Below are 19312 nucleotides of genomic sequence, written 5' to 3'. Positions count from 1 at the left end.
TTCAAAAATAACATCCTTTACTATCACATCACCAGGTGGCACCAACAGCCCATCCCTGTGGGTAGGAACCAACGGCGGTCACGTGTACGTCTACAGCCTGACCGTCCCCCCCAGCGACAAACGCTCAACAGATGAGGTTGGCTGTGTGCTGGCGAAGGAGATCAAGCTGAAGCACCACGCCCCGGTCATCAGCATCGCCGTCATCGACAGCAAGAACCGCGTTCTGCCAGAAGCCCTGGAAGTCAGCAATGAACGCGCCAAGGCTCCGGACATGGAGGGTCAGCACTCGGTCATCATCTGCTCTGAGGAACAGCTCAAGGTAGGCTAATTGTCAGTCTGCTTTTACGACTTGCACCGTCTTCTTGTGTGCAATTCTTAATTCTTTGTAAATGTTATATATTTTATGTCTGTAACCGCCCGACACTGCATGGCAATTTTCCTTGTTTTTATAAGGACAGTCAGGTTTTGAGTCTCGAGTCACCTTAAATCATTCACACTCTGCAAGCTCGTCCACTCTGAGCCCGGTATTTAAGTATTACAGTTCATTACAAACTAGCAGAGCCTGCGAGCTGCACACACAAAATCTACATTAATTGCAAGAACGGCAGCTTGTTATATGAAGTGCGAACAACTTGGTTGTGAAGGAAATTTGGTCACCTCTAACTTCTGTGTGTGTTTTAGGCCTTCACCCTGCCAGCCCTCAAACCTCGGTGGAAGAACAAGATCACTGCTGTGGATGGTTCTCGCCTGAGGAGAGTCAACTTTGTCAGCTTCAGAAGCAAAACTGGTAAGTGGGTTACTGTGAAGTTCAGCTCAAAACAGATGTGAAAGATGTAAAAGCACACATCCGTTTCCAAACATGGATTTTTGGTTTGACGGCTCACACAAACTGAAAGTACAGGCCAACCTGCCCTGGCGACCACCTTTGGAAAACAACCACCTGTCCAAAACGACTAACCAAAAAATTCTTGATAATAATAATAATAATAATAATAAGAACATTTATATAGCGCTAAATCAAAAACTTTCGTTAAAAAGGCTTGCTCTAAGCGCTTGATGAGTTTATTTCCGACCAGCTGTCTATAACAGCAATTTGTTGGGTCCCTTGGGTGGTCGTTAAGACAGGTTTGACTGGACTTGCTCTGTCTCTTACCTTAGTTTTATGTTAATGTTTTCAAATGTTTGTAGCAGTGTCTTGATCAGTGATTTCTTGTCAAGTATGGGCTTGATTGTACATGCTGTATTAGGGGGTGTCTGAGGTTGCTGTGTTAAGTGTTTCTTGTATAGAATATAGTTCATTTTTGTGAAGATTTTAGTCAAGCAGTATGTAAGAAATGTTAAGTCCTTTGTACTGTAAACTTGCATTCTCCCAGTAAGGTAATACATTGTACTACGTTGCAAGCCCCTGGAGCAAATTTTTGATTACAGTAAAACCTGCGAGCAAAGGACGCTCTTGGGGAGCCTTGCCACTGTCCTTTGTAGCAAGGTCCCCACTCATATCTCAGTAGTCTACCTCATCACTTGTTAATGGAACATTGAATTTTATACAATCAAAGAGCCTGACTGTGAATTGTGTGCAGGTGACAACTACAGTGAGTTTGACATTGCCAGCCTGAACAACCTGGGCGAGCTGGGTGTGTACTCCGTCATGTCTCTCAGACGCCAGATGCTCAGCCCTGCCCTCAGGAAGGAAGATATCAAGTGAGTCCACAGTGTTGAACATCTCTTTTTGTTGACAGTTGTTGGTTTAAATGGGATTTCTTCTTCGTCTCATTCGCTTTTTTTAGACATCCACTCCTGTAGCAAATGGGAATTTATTTAGATTAAGTATTATGAGACAATAATATTTTATTTGTTCAGCATACCATGAAGTTCCTGGAGAGTTCAGTATTATGTGAGTTGTACAATCAAATATCTGTAAGCTTTTTTGATCCCTTTTTCAGCTTTTGAAAACGCTCTTTGCTCAGTATAGCAGATTTTGACGAAAACATGATCTCAGAAGTTTAGTACGTTTATACCTCTGTGTGTGTTAGTGTTCCCCTGTTATTTACCCTCAAGTTGCTGATTAGCTGCTTTCAACTCCGCTCACGTAGCATCTCCATGACAGATAACTATTGGTTCCCCATTCTTGAACACACACCCAAAAAAATAAAAAATCAGCCCCCATGCTCATTTGTGTTCAGTGCTTTTGATAATGAGAATGACATGCTGTGTGGTTGCAGTGGGATCGCCTCCTTTGTGTTCACCAAGGACGGCCAAGGGTTCTACCTGCAGTCACCCTCTGAGTTCTGCCACGTGTCGCTGTCGGCGTCCAACGCCAGCACCCCCGTGGCCATGGTGGAGCTGAAGGAGGGCATGAGACCCGAACCCCAGGAGCCCGTGGTGGAGGTCACACCCCCTTCCCCCATCCAGGAGGAGGGACAGGTGCCCGGGGAAGCTGGGTCAGTTATTAGCCTATTTAAAACCCTTGCATCTGAAAAGTCGTAATTTAGCGGTAGCATATTAGCCCTGACATAATTAAAATCTAAATCTAAACAACAAAATGACTGTGAGTGAGATGAACAAAGTTGATAAACAAAATAATCTGTACTCACCAATATTTAATATCTGTCATCTGAGGTTATGTGGCAAATATGACGCATTGTCATATCATTGTATCATTAAGAGTTGTCATTGCAGGATTTCAACAGGAGTAAACAAGTACACAGTGAACTAGCAATCCTAAGTGTAGTATATGCTAGCAAATGTAGAAGAAAAAAGGTTATTTTCTGGAGTCGTGACAGTGTTGCAATGTTTTTCACTTTCACGTTGAGCCTTGACTGTGAATGGTGTGAAGAATGTTCTCCATGTTACATGTTAAGTGTTGTGAATGGTGTGAAGAATGTTCTCCATGTTGCATGTTAAGTGTTGTGAATGGTGTGAAGAATATTCTCCATGTTGCATGTTAAATGTTGTGAATGGTGTGAAGAATGTTCTCCATGTTGCATGTTAAGTGTTGTGAATGGTGTGAAGAATGTTCTCCATGTTGCATGTTAAGTGTTGTGAATGGTGTGAAGAATGTTCTCCATGTTACATGTTAAGTGTTGTGAATGGTGTGAAGAATGTTCTCCATGTTGCATGTTAAGTGTTGTGAATGGTGTGAAGAATGTTCTCCATGTTGCATGTTAAGTGTTGTGAATGGTGTGAAGAATATTCTCCATGTTGCATGTTAAATGTTCTGAATGGTGTGAAGAATGTTCTCCATGTTGCATGTTAAGTGTTGTGAATGGTGTGAAGAATGTTCTCCATGTTGCATGTTATTAAGTGTTGTGAATGGTGTGAAGAATGTTCTCCATGTGGCATGTTAAGTGTTGTGAATGGTGTGAAGAATGTTCTCCATGTTGCATGTTAAGTGTTGTGAATGTAGTTCTTAGTTGAGTACCTGCAAAGTTAACATTGAGTTGCGTGTATGTATCCAGTGAGGGTAGTGAAGCTGGCGGTGAGGTCACAGCCTATGACACATCTGACATCACAACTGGTCTCAACGACAGCCAGGCCAACGATTCGCGCGTCGACACGTCCGCGGCTGATATCACCATTGACAGTGTGCGCGATCATGTGTAAGTTATTGGCCCTCAGTCTAGTAGACACAGACTGCGAAAAAGGGCAGTCTTGAGATTAGATGTAGCGTCAGAAATATTAACAAAAAAAACTGATAAAATATGAAACTCATGCTTGTTAAGAATATGCCCTTAATTGTTTATCCATACAGAGAAAACATTTTCCGAGGCTTCTAAAATACGCATCAGCTGTTGATTGTATTGGCCACTGCTTTTCACTTTCCTGCAAAAGTGTTTGCTTTCAGCAATGATGAGCTTGTAGTTGTGCAATAATAAATGGACTCGCTGACGGTTTGTCAGTCTGGCTGTCGTTGCGCCATGTGAGAAGCTGTCTTTGAACCTCCTTTTTGTTATCACTGTGACTTGAAAGGTTGACTGTAATGCTGATGTTGTTTGCAGTGCGGAGAACAACCAGACAACGACCATGATCACCACGGACACCACTGTGGTCACTGTCACAGCACCCTCACCTCTGCCACCAGATGTCACAGGTTGGTCATCTTGTCTTTTGGCTCCCCCACCCTCCACCCTCCTCCTCTCACCCTCCTCCTCTGCCATCACCTTCTCCTCCCCCACACCAGCTGAATCCTTTGCTTTCTCTTCCACCGTCCTCATTCTACTTCCCTCATGTTACCGTGGATTCTGCTCTTGTCAGTGACTGGTTTTCTCAACAGTGTCTGCAGAAGAATCGGCCTTCTCCCATTACCTTGGCTTTTTTGTTGCTGCTTTAATATTTTATTTGTCTTGCCAAAAAGACATACAGATTTCTGAAGGCTTTTGATCTAATAGATGTTGCTTTATTGTCATTTTGTCAATCCAGATTAAGCTGTTGTTAGTCTGTGTAACAATACTTTAAGAGATTACCTAACAATTTTTAGTGAAAAGGCTTGACATATATTTTACATCAAACGTTTTATATTTTGGTCAAGAAGTTACCTAGAGGTAACCAAGTCTATTACTTTAGAGGTAAGCAAGCATAGTATTAATAGCAGTCTGTCTTTTGAATATTGTCTAGACCATAGCAAATAGAACATTCTTTTTATTGATAAGTAGTTCCATTTAACTTTTCTGGGTCTGATTCCATTTTCATCTGCCCTAGTTTCAGTTAGCTTCTCGTCATCATACATTTTCATTGCAATTTTGAATGCCAAAGAAAGAAAACTGAGTCTTAGCTTGCTTGAATGCGTGTTAGTTTGTTGATGTTCTGTGTGTGTGTGTGTGTGTGTGTGAACGAAAAGCTTATGGTAGCTGAGAATGACGCTGTTGGTTGTTTTTGCCCTGGCAGTGGAGAACGGCGAAGCAGAAGAGCAGATCCCCGAGACTAACGGGCCGGCCACTAATGGCACTAACGGCACTGACGAGGTGAGAAAAGGTGCAGGCCACGTCACAGTGTCCTCAGACATCCCTCTCTCCAACCCTCATCTTTAACACATTTAATAATAATTCCTCCACACATTGACTGGACTTGTTTTCCTCCCTTTCCTTTCTTCTTGGCCCTCATTGGACTTCACTATGTTGAATGAACGGAAAATGCATTTGCTTTTCTTGTCCTTTTTCTGTGCTGTGTTGTCTTGTCTTGACAACATTTAATAATGCTTGTCGTAGCATGCCTTTCCCCTCCTATTCTCCCTAACCTCGGTCTGGCACTGGAGTGTCTCCCTTTTTCCTGCCCTTACAGCATGATGTAAGGAAGTGGTCCCCCAGCGCCTTGTCTTGCTTTTTCTGCTTTCTTGACTGCATGGAACCTGATCTGAATGTATTTCTTACCTTGCCTTTCTGTGCCATGCAAGTTAACCAACAGAATGGTCCTTGATCATATTGCTCAACCTTTTCCCCACGTGCTGTTATTTTCAAGACTTGTCTGTCCCTTACCATACCATGAACAGGTTGTTTGCTTTTCCTCAAAATCCTTTCCCCTCTCTGCATGACAATTTTTGTGATTCAGGAAGGCATTAGTCACGTGATCTCTCTTAAAGAAAACTTGTTTTAAAAATGTATCGCTCCCTTGTCGACTGGATAAGTTTCATCCATTCTCATTTCTCAAGACATTCCTTCTGGTAAAAGGTTTGCACACATATAAGTCCCAGCCCCCTCCCTTGCTCTCAGCTTTCTGCATAGCTTTTGAACAGCCCCCCCCCCCCCCCCCCCAAACTTTGTGTGTTCCTGTGTTTTGATGTCTCATCAACCATGCTTTCAATCGCTTTAACTTAAAATTAAAAATGCATTGTATTCGGCTTCTAAACAAGATCTGTAGCTCTGACTTTCTCAGGTAACGCTTGCTGATAAGTTTTTGTATTTTTTCTATGGAGAAAGGGCCTTTGTTCTTGCCTTCAACTTGATGTTATCTGCATTTCTTTTTGCAACACATGTTACTTGTTTGGTTGATCGATTGTAGTTTATTTACTGACACAACTAGATGCTTTTGAGTAAAAAACTGTTGATTCAAAGAGACCTTGTGGTTTACAAATTTAGGACCATGTTTTCCAAAAAGGGAGAGTTGGAAGAATTTCACAGCAGAATTGACAATGGGATCAGAGTTCACGAAAGAACGTTTGATGTTGTCCTTCTTCAGATCTTTAATTGAAAAAGGCATACGCAGCATGTCGTTCACAAGTTTGGCATTCAGTCAACTGAAAAAATGCAAACAGTATTTTTATTGTGCGCAGAAAGTCTATTTGCTGTTGTATTGTAGTAGATTTTGGTTGCCACATCTATTCATTTCCCTGCCCGCATTACCCATCATTCCTCATTCCCTGATCATGGAAAGACGGATGTCTGAGTTTAAATATTTAATAAACACAAAAAAAGGAAAAGACAAAAAGGCTTGAATAGTGGTGGCTGCATCTTCTCTCATACCTTGAACAGTTGTGATCGAGTAGCCAGATTGTTGGCCATTCAGTTGTAATGTGTCATGCAAGTGGAGATAATTTCAAATATTTTGTAAAATATCTGGGACATGGTTCTTAGCACACTTTTGGGTTTCTTGGTTTAGCAGATTTCTGTTGCACCTCTTTTTATTTGTAGAGCTGGAATTGGTAGAAGTTTGAATCTTGCACATAATGTGCATTTCCACTTCCGTACTCCACACATTAAGAACAGTTTAAAAACATGGAAATTAAACAACTTGCTTTAAATTTGGGGGAAAACAAAGGCATTCAGCGCACACATTACAATCTGAGACAGGGGCCGGGCACTTTATTTATTTCTTTTATTAATAATTATTGAGTCACTTGAGAAAAAGTGACTATGTAATCGGTCAGTGTTAGTCTGTCCGGCCGGCCGGCCGTCCGTAGACACCACCTTAACGTTGGACTTTTCTCGGAAACTATCAAAGCGATCGGGCTCATATTTTGTTTAGTCGTGACCTCCAATGACCTCTACACTTTAACGATGGTTTCGTTGACCTTTGACCTTTTTCAAGGTCACAGGTCAGCGTCAAAGGAAAAATTAGACATTTTATATCTTTGACAAAGTTCATCGGATGTGATTGAAACTTTGTAGGATTATTCTTTACATCAAAGTATTTACATCTGTAGCCTTTTACGAACGTTATCAGAAAAACAAGGGAGATAACTAGCCTTTTCTGTTCGGCAACACACAACTTAACGTTGGGCTTTTCTTGGAAACTATAAAAGTGACCGGGCTCAAATTTTATGTGAACGTGACTCATTGTGTTGTGAATAGCAATTTCTTCCTGTCCATCTGATGCCTCATATAATATTCAGAACTGCGAAAGTGACTCGATCGAGCGTTTGCTCTTCTTGTTTTTCTATTTACTTTGAATTTCCATGAGGGTAACCGCATGGGACAATATAAAATGTTATCTGACGGGTGGTCTCATTATTTCTCAAAAGCATCTGGAGGGGACTTCGTCTTTCCAACCAACAATTTATGATAGTATATTTGACTTGGAAAAGTTAAAGTGATAAAAAAATCCCCCCCCCCCCTCCCCCAAAAGAAAAAAGCCTTGCAGTCGAAAAAAACCAACAAGAAAGTCTTATCTAAGCAGTTACCAAATATTCAACTTGATGTGATGTATTTTTATGTTACAGCCTAGTTCTCCAGTTGATGAGATTGTGGATAAGCTCCAAGAGGCCATGCTGGCTGCTGCCGCAGGGGATGACCCTGCCCTCCTGAAACAGAAGCTGATGGGAGATGCCAAGTCTACCATCACAACTACCGTGCAGGAGGCCATCTAGACAGTTATCTGTCTTTTGCAGCCGCATTGCTCTTTCTCTTCTGTGGGAGGCAGAGAGAGGACTAGCGCGCTGTGTGTACCACGCAAGGTGCTGTAGATTAGCAAGCCCCGCTGAAGACTCCATTAGTGGACACAAGACATGAATGACGGTTTAGGCAAGGATAGACGGTTTAGGCAAGGATAGACGTGGAAGAAAACGGGGAAAAAAAATTGAAGACAAAAAAAAGTGGTAGGATGCATTGCTTCTATTTGTGCTGATGTACTTGGATTTTTGGTGATTTTGTTCATGAATCGGGGAACACAGAGCTTGGTGGATGTTGATTCTTGTGATGTGCTTATCAGAGTGACGCCTTCAGCAGATTGGATAGAACTGGTGGTTACCATGGTAACGGAGTATTTCCAGTGTCGTCGCGGCCTTTTCAACACTGCCCCTCGCCTTCAGTGTCAAACTGCCAGCGCTCAATCCATCACTGAGCGTCACATTTCCATTCCACCTGGTCCGATTCCTTTACAGTTCTTTGTCAATTAAATCCACTGGGGGTTTTCCCCCTTCTTTTGTCTGATGCAGTAATTCTGGAATGGGAAGGTCGTTTAAAATTAAAAAAATGTACTAGACCCGTTATACCCTCTGATGTCCAGATTGCCATTAACACACAAGGGAATCGAAGCACTGCCACATTTTTTGTTTGCAAATCTTGAATGCCATCATTGGTCCCATTTTGTTGATCTGACTGCCTGCCTTTCACCGTTTTTCTGTATTATTTCTACCAGTGGTGGTTGGATTTTGTGGTTGTAGCTCATTTTTAAACAAAAGTTTGCGTTAGATGATGCAAGTTTTTCCTCTTACTGGGGAGCGAGTTGGAATGATGTCTATGGATTGGGATAGTGGCCTTGCTTTTAGAGTAGGAAAAGATGCGGAACGTTGAGATTTCTTTCAGAAGACTTTTTGTTTGACTGACTGGCACAAGATCATTTTATTTGCACTTGTTTCGTTGTTTTAATCAGTGCTCAATGCAGTTTGTCAGGGGCAGTCATGCCTTTGATCATTGTGTACAGAATGGTTTGTCTGTATTTTGATGTATTCATCCCTGTGTTGATAGCAGTCCATTCCATGTGTGCAGACCACAATGAACGGATGAAACTGGGTGAATGAAATGTCACTGGGCTTGCTTTGTGAAATCTCGTGTTCAGGTTAAGTGTTGCTATCAGTATCATCCGCTAAACAGAAGTGTGCAATGAATGGAACCATTTAATGCATTTAAAGCTTTGCCAGTCACAGATGTGACTTCATGAGATTGAGAGAGAGGGTTTGAATGATTCATTATAGAACTTGTCAGCTGATATTCGTTGTTGCATTTTCATTGGTACTTTTTATGCTCCTTTTTTCTATTTTCGAAAGCTGAACCTTGGTACAACTTCATGTTTTTTTGTTTTTTTCTCCACTTTTACCATTCTAGATATCAAAACCATTTGCGTAGTTTGTAGCTTGGGGTTCATTTCATACAAAAAGCTTAGCTTGATCATTTGTTTTCTAATGATAGAACAGAATGTCTGCTGACTAAAAATAAATTGAAAATTCTGCTAAAAAATGTAGCCAGCTAGCATGCTTCCATCCTAGATGCTTTCCGACACCATGTGTTAGTAATGGCAGTATTACTACTACTGACATTCTGAAAGAAAACCACATGTTATACTTATAAGAAGTTTGTTGAGGTTCACTTGCTCGTATTACTTGCCTGTACAAAGATGTTCCGCATGTCTTATTTTTACTTCGGCTATTTACATTTGTCTGCTAGCCATCCCTCTGGTTCGGGAGTGAGGCTCGCTGGCTTTGTGTGAACTCGCATTCGACTTACCAGTTCAAGGCTTATCATGTATAAAAGAAGCACATCAACCGGTTTGTGTACAGAGTTTGTGAGATTTTTTGTTCGTGTTGTATTACGTGGCAGCAATTAAGCAATTAACACTTTTACCTTTCCTTTTAAAACTTGTGTGGTGTTGACTTTTGTTGTTGTTTGCTTTAGGCCAACAACAAAAAAGTTGTATGTTTCTGGTAACATGGCTAAAAAAAATAGGGTAGGTAGGTAGGGATTTTGTTTTTGTTTTTGTTTTTTGGTCAGGGTAGAAAATAACTATACAGTGACGCAAAGAGACCGGACTTACTATACAAAGAGAAAGACAACACTACTAAACAAATGAGACAAAAGGGATGCGGGGTTATCCCCCTTGTGTCGTCTGCCGTCTGTTGCTTTCGTTTTGACGCTTTTATTTTGCTTTTTTTTATTTTTTATAAATGCAATTAAAAAAAGTCTAGGGTCGGCGGGAAAAAACTAGGTAGGGTCGGGTGACCAGAAACATACAACTTTTTTTTGTGGCCTTATTAGTATTGTCTTAGTCCTCGTTGTTTCTTCCTTCCTTCCTGCACTAAGCAGTGACTCGACACCTTCGTTGTTTCTTCCAAGTGTGCGTTCAGTTTGACTTTGGAAGGTTTCTTGGTGGTTGGGTTTGCTGATGTAGGATTTTATTTTATGCATATATCATTTGAGTAGTATCCACGCATATGGACATACACTTGGAAACATTTAGTCAGTATTACTTGTGAGTTGGTTTGCTTTTGCAAGTTAGATCCAGTGTGATTGTGAGGCAAACACTACAGGGTGGTCTCTGCTGTATATCATGAAAACACTCCGTACTTTGGTGCCTTTGACTTTTCACGGCTTGCTGTGGAGAATTTGCCGCAAAGTGTGACTGAGGAAGATCAACAGCATGGACCGGAGACTGAGATTGTTTCCAGTTACCTTTACACTGCTTCATTGTGTTTGCTCAAAGTGTTATGTCTTCTTTTCTTTTTGTGTGCTAAATGATCGTGAGACATTGGGAAAATTTGCTGTTCATTCGTGGATTCTCCTACTTTTTGTGCTTTCTGATTCACCTGATGATCAATCGGAGAAAAATCCAATTCTATTTTGATGAAATATTTGTTACCAGAAATTTTAGATTGGAGTTGTGGCTGAAACGTGTAGCATGATCTGTGTTTTTGTGCTGCTTCTGAACAGGCCAGTGGAGTAAATGTGTGCAAAATGTGAAAGCTTTCATTTTTATTTTGCTATTTTTGCTATCACGGCTCATTGTCACTCATTTTAAATTCACTTACATGAAATTTGTGTTCACATAAGAACATGTTAAATTTCTCATTTATCCTGCTACCCAGCTACTGCCCTTGCCTTTGTAATTGCTAACATTAACATCCTTTCATGTATTGACATTTGAGTGAAAGTGACAGTTGAACATTGTATGTTTTTTTCTTACAATTATGGGTGCAGGGCGAACAGTTGCTTATAGGTAGTAAAGGCCATCACAGATCTATCAATGTAGGTTGTAGACATTGGTGCTAGCAAAGCGGCTTAGTAGTAGCAGTGGAAATACATGTAATTCTCTTTCGGATGCATTTTGTAGTTTGCAGGCTGTTTTTGAAGTCATGAAGGCTTTAGCTATAGTGCTGGTGCTAGGAGCATTACTCCCAGTTGAATGTTCTATAGTCCTGCAAGTGCAAGCATGCTTTCTGCAGTTGATGGCACTTTTTGATAGTCAATTTGCTGAGCTAGAATTTACGCGTAAACACCACCAGTTAACTCAAGACCACCACAAGATTGTTAGAACAGACAATTTCAGGTTTGCCTGTTCCTAAGTAGACCAGCTTATTACAGTGTTGTATGATGGAACATAGTTGTCACAGATGAGGTTGGCTGGTGTGTGGTGGTTAATACAGAAAAATGAATTGCCTTTCAACATTCTGTGTCGTGAAAACAGACTTGGTCATTCACTCTGTTTCTGCTTTGTAGCATTGGGTGTAGGTAGCAAACTTTGGCAAAGTGAGCGCAGTAGCTTTTCTCGCAGAATGCATTGGATTAACAAAGGCTTTATGGTATATGTGCAAACACAATATGGCTTTGTGAGGTTGAAAATACACTGCAGTTGCAGCTTTTTGATGCTGGTGGGAAATTAGCTGTGAGAGAATAGCTTTGAAACATGGGGGGCTCGATAGTTCACTATCACGTTTTCACAGGGTTGTGACTGCCGCTGGGTTGACTGTGTAACCACAGCCTTTGTAATCTCTCTCACACTTCGCTAATTGGCTGCTCACACTTAGCTAATTGGCTTTGCCCTCGTCACCAGCTTTTAAAGAATATTTTGTATCACACGTCCTGGCACTCTAACTGTGCAACTGTGATTCCCAGTGTTTTTAATCAACCAATTTACATGCCTTTTATAATGACACATTTTTATGATTGTGGATACTTTGCAATAAAAAATGTATGTCCAGTAGTTTTGATGTTGGGAGTTAGTTTGTATGTGTTTATGTAACGATTTGTGTGTGTGACAGTGTGTGTGAGAAATGTAACGCTCCAGTGGGGTTTAATGGGTTGGGAAATGTGACCGAGGCAGATCCCAAACACTAGCAGTCCAGAGGAAAAGAAGAAAGAAACAAGAAGAGCAAACGCTCGATCGAGTCACTTTCGCAGTTCTGAATATTATATGAGGCATCAGATGGACAGGAAGAAATTGCTATTCACAACACAATGAGTCACGTTCACATAAAATTTGAGCCCGGTCACTTTTATAGTTTCCGAGAAAAGCCCAACGTTAAGTTGTGTGTTGCCGAACAGAAAAGGGTAGTTATCTCCCTTGTTTTTCTGATAACGTTCGTAAAAGGCTACAGATGTAAATACTTTGATGTAAAGAATAATCCTACAAAGTTTCAATCACATCCGATGAACTTTGTCAAAGATATAAAATGTCTAATTTTTCCTTTGACGCTGACCTGTGACCTTGAAAAAGGTCAAAGGTCAACGAAACCATCGTTAAAGTGTAGAGGTCATTGGAGGTCACGACTAAACAAAATATGAGCCCGATCGCTTTGATAGTTTCCGAGAAAAGTCCAACGTTAAGGTGGTGTCTACGGACGGCCGGCCGGACAGACTAACACTGACCGATTACATAGAGTCACTTTTTCTCAAGTGACTCAAAAACCAGCATAAACATGAACAGGCCAAGTGAAGATTAAAAGCTTAAAACCAGAAGCATAAACAAGGATACTGCAATTGCCAGAGCCAAGTGTCGGATACTAGAAACGCCCAACCTGCTTATTATTCCAAGAAGTAATCGCCTTTAATAGGGTGTATTACCTGTATCGCCTGTATTAGGGTTGCCCTAATCTGACGAGGATTAACACGAACGACTGAAGAACTGAGAATGCACACAATCAAAAACCTCTATACTTGAAGATGTTTGGTTGTATCACTCTTGCTTAGGGGGTCTACAAAAACAAGTGGTAAACACATTTCAAGAAGGTTTTTGAGAAACCCCTATGAGCTTAAACAAAATCTTAAAATTGGTGATGCACAAAAGTAACATCTTAGGGGGGGAGGGTGGTGAACCACTGTACATAAAGGGAAAGTTTGTGTGGGCGCCTGTGTGTGTTTTTAATCTAAGACAAATGTCGCCAATGTTTTTACAGTGACGTTAAATAAACGATTTTATCATCAGAGATTTCAAATAGATAGCAACTAAGATGCCACATTGGCAAGGATGACATGACATAACTGCTCCCCTACATGTCACTCAATTTGGTTATGGTGACCTTCTGTTGACTGAGTGAAAACAGCAGCTACCAGGAATAAAAGGTATAAAAAAAATTTTTGCCAACATTCTTCCTGGGACGGAAATCTGTCAGGGACGGAAGAAATCCCACCCCTGCTGTTGAGCGAGTTGCAAGTAATTATTGCCACAAGCTTTGACAGAAAATGGAATGACAGAATAAAATATATTACTTGCATCTAGACTGCTAATGAAGTTTTTATTACATGTGTGGACGTTTGAACCACTTCATTTGTCCAAACTCACTCGTGTGTGTTGCATGCACACAAAGAAGTCTCACATATATACTTTGTACATACAGTCTCACAAACACACCCACACTCATAAAGTTGGTTTCTGGTAACAACTCAAAAGGCGCAGGTGGTCAGCACTTAAGCATTTGTTATCGTGACCCAAACCACAGATCATTGCCCTAAAAGTTTATCATCACAAGAAAATTCCAAGCCAAGCTGGGTTGCCAGAAACAAACTTTACTCTGAGCCATGCAAGGCTCGTTCATCATCATACATTCAAATATAAGCCAAAACACAATACAGGGCATTTCTCTTCTGATTTTTATTCAGGTCAAAGTTGCACTAAAAAGTTATCCATTCATCACAGCTGGGTGGCCCGTTTCACTCATTCAAGCATTCCACACTCACTGAAAACACTCGCACCTACTCACAACACACGCTCACATCCACAAACAACACATGCCATGTACAAAAGGGGTCCCCCAAAAACAACGCCACTCACAAGCACAACATTCATTAGACACGCATGTTTCTCGACGCATAGCTTAAAATTCTCTCAGTCATGTCACGCTGCGTGCCACAAATATAAATCTTATTTTTCTCCCCTCTTCAAAAGTTCATTCACCAAAAAAAAAAAAAAAAAAAACCCTGTGGAAAACTAAATCTTCTGAATGGATAATAAATTGTCTCAATTGCTTAGAAAACAGAGCAGGTGTCCAGGCGCAAATGTTCTCAGTAGTGACTTTGGATAGACGAAGTGCTGGTTGATATCTGCACCAGCACAATATGACAGGCACGAGTAGAAACAACCTGTGGTTTCACACTAGCTGTGGGCCAGTTCTCTGCAGTTCAAATCACATCTCTTCTCTCTCAGTTTCATTGGGAGCCAAGAAACAGGACACCACAGCACAGTTTGCAGTCTTCCCTGGAAAAAAATATCACCGGCCACATTGCCACACAAGCTGTGACCATCACTTTTTTACACTTACATTTTTTTTTAACCCATTCCAATATCCTCACAACGTTGACACAACAGCCACAGAAATACTCAGAATAATTTTTTTTTAAATGCGCATCTCTGCTTTGCCTTGCAGTTACTCACAACCTACCGTCCACCTGATCACCTCAATTTGATCTTTCTGTGTGTGTGTATGTGTGTGTGTGCCCTGTATGTACCTAAGTGAATGCCCGAGTAGTAAGTAAGCACAGATGCGAAACTCAGGAGTATGGAGGCTGCAGACCAACGAGTGCATGGCGCAAACAGTATTTTGCATACTGACGATAAAGTGTGTGGACTGACACACAAGAAGGACACCCAGCCCCAAGCCCTGGGGGTCTAAAGTCCAGGAGAAAGGGGAGGGGGGACAAAACACAAAAAGCCATGACGGCAGAAAATAACACCTCTCGGGAACTGCAGTAGTTGAGGAGAAAGCAGAGAGAGAGCTGCCAGGCAGGTGGGGTGTGGTAGCCTCGAGAGCCAGGCGAGACATACAGCACCGACAAGACACACAGACACAAGGCGAGGCACGCCGGGCACGTCAGTTGTGGATCTTGATGGCTTTCTCCTGGTAACTGTAGCGTGTTCTCTTGGCCGTCTTGTTCACATGGTCGATGCCTAGCCAGGGGCGGGCCTGCATGTTGTGGTTGCCTGTTGAACATAGTTACACATGTTGAACAAATCAAAATAAGAAAGGTATGTTGATGGAATGTTTAATCACAGACAAAACCAAAGCTACCCTTTTGTGATAGCTGGGTTGCCTTGTTTATAGACACTGACCTTCTTCCCAGGGGTCAATGACCCGGTTTTAGCTATGAGAGGTGGTTCCCCTGTCATATCTGAGAGAGGAAACACTTCCTGCACCGGGTCAGTGACCGAATTTAACCTATGGGGCGGTCTCTTTGATGTCTTGAGAGGAAACTTGGCCAGGGTAGTACCTAGTAGCTGAAACATGCATTATCACAAGTTGTTTGACTGGTACTCAGGCGGTCTCTTTGATGCTCAGGGAATTTAAAAAAACAACTACCGGTATTCCAGATGGAGGCGAGTTCTTTGTCACCTTTTGTTCCCCATGATTTTTTCCCAATTTTTTTCTCTCTGGTATTTCATACAGGGATTAGGCGCTTCGTTATACAAGGGGCAGGGGTTAAACTCGCGCCTTATGACCGGGAAAATACGGTAATAAGTTCAATGAGCTCTCCCTGTCCCCCCCTTGATAACATGTCCAATAGTTGAAAGTACCATTTGGTTCAGCCACTGTATTGATGGTTTTGGCAAGTCGTGCCATGTGCTTCGCCAGTGTGTGTCCAATATGCATTTGACATGAATACCAACAGAAAGGGCATAATGCTTCCCCTCCTCTAATAACTGGAATTAAGAGTGCCTACAAAAATCAGACAACACAGTTGCTCAAATTAATGTAATGCATTAAGTACAACTGTTTTAGCAAGTCCAATTCTTGACTGTATTTGAGATCTTTCCTTCTGATGATTACTTCAGAAATCAATTTTGTTTTGGCCACAGAAAGCGTGTTGAATAAAATGCTGACACAAAACTTCCGACTGGCAGAAAAAACCCATGGCCCATGTTTCTTAGCATAGGTCAAGGGCAGCCACCCCGCTTGCCTCCCTGAATGGCAAAATAAGCTCATGTGCCCCATGCATTTTTGTTCACTTTTGTATTATTACAAAAATCATGAAATAATCAGTGTGGTTGTACTGACCATGCAAGTGTTGGGGCATGAACTGAGTGAGGTTGATAGGCTTGTCCTCCTCCGTGACGTACTCTTGCCTGCCCATCACGATCACCGCAAACTTGTACTGCAAGCAAACACGCCAATATGCATCACACCATTCTTGTCAACACATCACACACACACTACTAGCTGGAAACAGACATCCATGGAACCCTAATAAAGCTGCCATATTAGCTATAACTACCTGATTTATTGCTGGACCAGTAAATATGCATTTTTCAAGTCCATCATACACACATAAAAGCTAGAAAAAGACAACCATGAAACCCTTAAAATTCTACGTGAAATAGTTGTTACATCACCATGTATTTGATTTATGACTGTACCACTTAATAGCATCTTCTGGTGCAAATTAAAGCCTCGAGTCCACAAGAATGCATTTGAAGCAGGAACCTCAGAATACTCATGACGGAAGAGCGGGGTGAATCCTACATACTTGCTACATACGACAGTCAGGGAAAGCGACATACTAAAACATCACACATACCTTCTCAAATTCTTTCTCAGGCACATCAATCTTCTTCTGTATCCTTTCCCTGATCTTGTAGAAGGGTTCATTCTGAAAGGAACCAACATGTATGAAAGTATTGTTATCAGCTGATCAGACATGTAGACAGAGAAGAAAAAAATTAGTGAGGGATTTCCGTCAAAAAAGGAAAGACCAGTTTCAACCACAAACTTGACAGCATGTGCCATTCTTCAGGAGCTAGGGAGAACCTCAGCCCTCAACCACACTCCCGCGGAGAGTGTTCACTGTCACCGAGATCATGCTAGTCATGTTTTGAAGTTTCTAACAGTAAAACACCAGAAATGGCCGGTTAACACAATTCCTGTGTGCAAAGACTGATCTGACGTTGTGCTTCTACTAAAATCAGCGTGATGTGCACAGCATTCAATGAAGACATGAATATGAATAAAATGCTTCTTTGCATGTTAGTTTCCTTCCTTTCTAACCTCAACCTACAACTTGGATTTACAGGAAAGTTTTATTTTTTAATTTAAAAATACTCAACTGGATATTTTACTTACATGCTTGATTTTTAACAGGAAGGGGATTCCAAACGTCTGGTACATTTCCTGTGAAAAAGAGATGATAAAGCTATGTTAGGGAAAAACACAAAAAGTTCACTGAAACTGTATAGTTTTTCTACCTGCATTTCAACAATGGCTGAATGAGACACTCAGATTACCAATCTTCATGCAGCCTGAGCTGTCAAAAACTCTAGCCTAGTATGCAGTCATCATTGTGTCAAACATCCATGAACCATATCATTTCACTACTTTATTATCCCACCATTGTAAAATGTGGGTTGCTTGCTCCCAATGGAAAAGTAGCAGCAACTAGAATCAACCTACTGAGTGTGTTTTAAGGTCAAATCAGTCCCCTTGACTTCTGGCAGAATGACCTTGTTCATGCCGTAGCCATGACAACGGGGTTGGAAATGCACACCACCTTTCCGTATGTCATTACAGAAAGGTGACCAGTGTCAGTCCTTGCCTAGATTCGAACCCCTGACATGAGGATGACAAGTCCAGTGCTCTACCAACAGAGCTACCAGGCCACCCCACCCTTTGTCAATCGTCAACATCAACAACTTCAACACAAAACGTTGCTCCAACTGTATAGCTTTTCTACCTGTACTTTTTCAATGAGACACTCAGATCAACATCTTCATACAGCCTGAGCTGTCAGAAATCCGCCTAGTATGTAGTCATCATTGTGTCAAACATGCCTGAACCATTTAATTTCACAGAGTCTGGGAAATCGATATCATCTCTAAGTACACATAATCACATAAGCCTGACACGTGTCTGTCTCTGCCTGGATTCGAACTCAAGTATAGCAAGTCTGGTGCTCTACCAACTGACCACCCCACCCAATGTGAATTGTCAACATCAACAACCACAACAGCAAACACACAAAAGTTCACTCCAAGTTGTATAGCTTTTCGACAATGGCTAAATGAGACACTCAGATTACCAATCTTCATGCAGCCTGAGCTGTCAAAAACTCTAGCCTAGTATGCAGTCATCATTGTGTCAATCATCCATGAACCATATCATTTCATTACATTATCATCCCACTGCTGTACAATTTAGGTTGCTTGCTCCCAATGGAAAACTAGCAGCAAACAAGAGTCGAGCTACCGAGTGTTTTAAGGTCAAATCAGTCCCCTTGACTTCTGGCAGAATGACCTTGTTCATGCCGTAGCCATGACACAGGGGTTGGACATGGACACCATCTTTTAGAAATGACATGAAGCTGACCAGTGTCAGTCCCTGCCTAGATTCGAACCCATGAACCATATCATTTCACTACTTTATCATCCCACTGCTGTACAATTTGGGTCACTTGCTCAAAATGGAAAACTAGCAGCAACAAGAGTCACCCTTCCCTGGTGTGTGTTTGTGAAGGCATAATCAGCCACCTGAACTTGTGGCAGAATGACTGTTTTCCGTGCCATAGCATTAACACAGGGGTTGGACATGGACACCACCTTTTAGTAATAACATGAAGCTGACCAGTGTCAGTCCCTGCCTAGATCTGAACCCATGACACAAGGATCACAAGTCTTGAATCTCCATGTGAAACACACACACACAGACACACACTCGCTCAAACTTTTGAGTTCTTTTACCTGCATGTTTACAATGGGACACTCAGATCAACATCTTCATACAGCCTGAGCTGTCAGAAATCCGCCTAGTATGTAGTCATCATTGTGTCAAACATGCCTGAACCATTTCATTTCACAGGGGCTGGGAAATATATACCATCTCTTAAGTACATGTAATCACATAAACCTGGCCTATGTCTGTCTCTGCCTGGATTTGATGCCGAGTATCACATGTCCAGTGCTCTACCAACTG

The 19312-nt window shown here is 41.6% G+C and overlaps 2 protein-coding genes across 9 annotated transcripts in view; one reads left to right on the top strand and one right to left on the bottom strand.

Annotated features, from left to right (window-relative positions):
* Positions 1–12123, top strand: part of LOC138958429 (lethal(2) giant larvae protein homolog 1-like) — a 42255-nt gene extending 30132 nt beyond the window's left edge. For 2 of the 5 annotated variants that reach the window (XM_070329572.1, XM_070329573.1), the window contains exons 19-26: positions 36–319; positions 682–787; positions 1581–1701; positions 2223–2441; positions 3459–3599; positions 3999–4090; positions 4885–4961; positions 7652–12123. In XM_070329572.1, the coding sequence (XP_070185673.1) occupies positions 36–319; positions 682–787; positions 1581–1701; positions 2223–2441; positions 3459–3599; positions 3999–4090; positions 4885–4961; positions 7652–7798 (1187 nt within the window). In that variant the 3' untranslated portion in view covers positions 7799–12123. The remainder of the gene's footprint in view (positions 1–35; positions 320–681; positions 788–1580; positions 1702–2222; positions 2442–3458; positions 3600–3998; positions 4091–4884; positions 4962–7651) is intronic. The other 3 variants (XM_070329574.1, XM_070329575.1, XM_070329576.1) reach the window with 3 other exon arrangements.
* A 1867-nt stretch (positions 12124–13990) lies between these two features.
* LOC138958431 (ubiquitin carboxyl-terminal hydrolase 7-like) overlaps positions 13991–19312 on the bottom strand; it is a 33193-nt gene continuing 27871 nt past the window's right edge. For all 4 annotated transcript variants that reach the window (XM_070329580.1, XM_070329577.1, XM_070329579.1 and 1 more), the window contains exons 30-33: positions 17471–17518; positions 16929–17000; positions 16409–16505; positions 13991–15336 (exon numbers count right to left, since the gene is read on the bottom strand). In XM_070329580.1, coding sequence (XP_070185681.1) covers positions 15227–15336; positions 16409–16505; positions 16929–17000; positions 17471–17518 — 327 coding nt within the window. In that variant the 3' untranslated portion in view covers positions 13991–15226. The remainder of the gene's footprint in view (positions 15337–16408; positions 16506–16928; positions 17001–17470; positions 17519–19312) is intronic.

This window comes from Littorina saxatilis, linkage group LG2 (genome assembly GCF_037325665.1).
Source record: "Littorina saxatilis isolate snail1 linkage group LG2, US_GU_Lsax_2.0, whole genome shotgun sequence".
NCBI classification, from domain to species: Eukaryota; Metazoa; Mollusca; class Gastropoda; order Littorinimorpha; family Littorinidae; genus Littorina; species Littorina saxatilis.
This window is presented reverse-complemented; position numbering and strand designations above follow the sequence as displayed.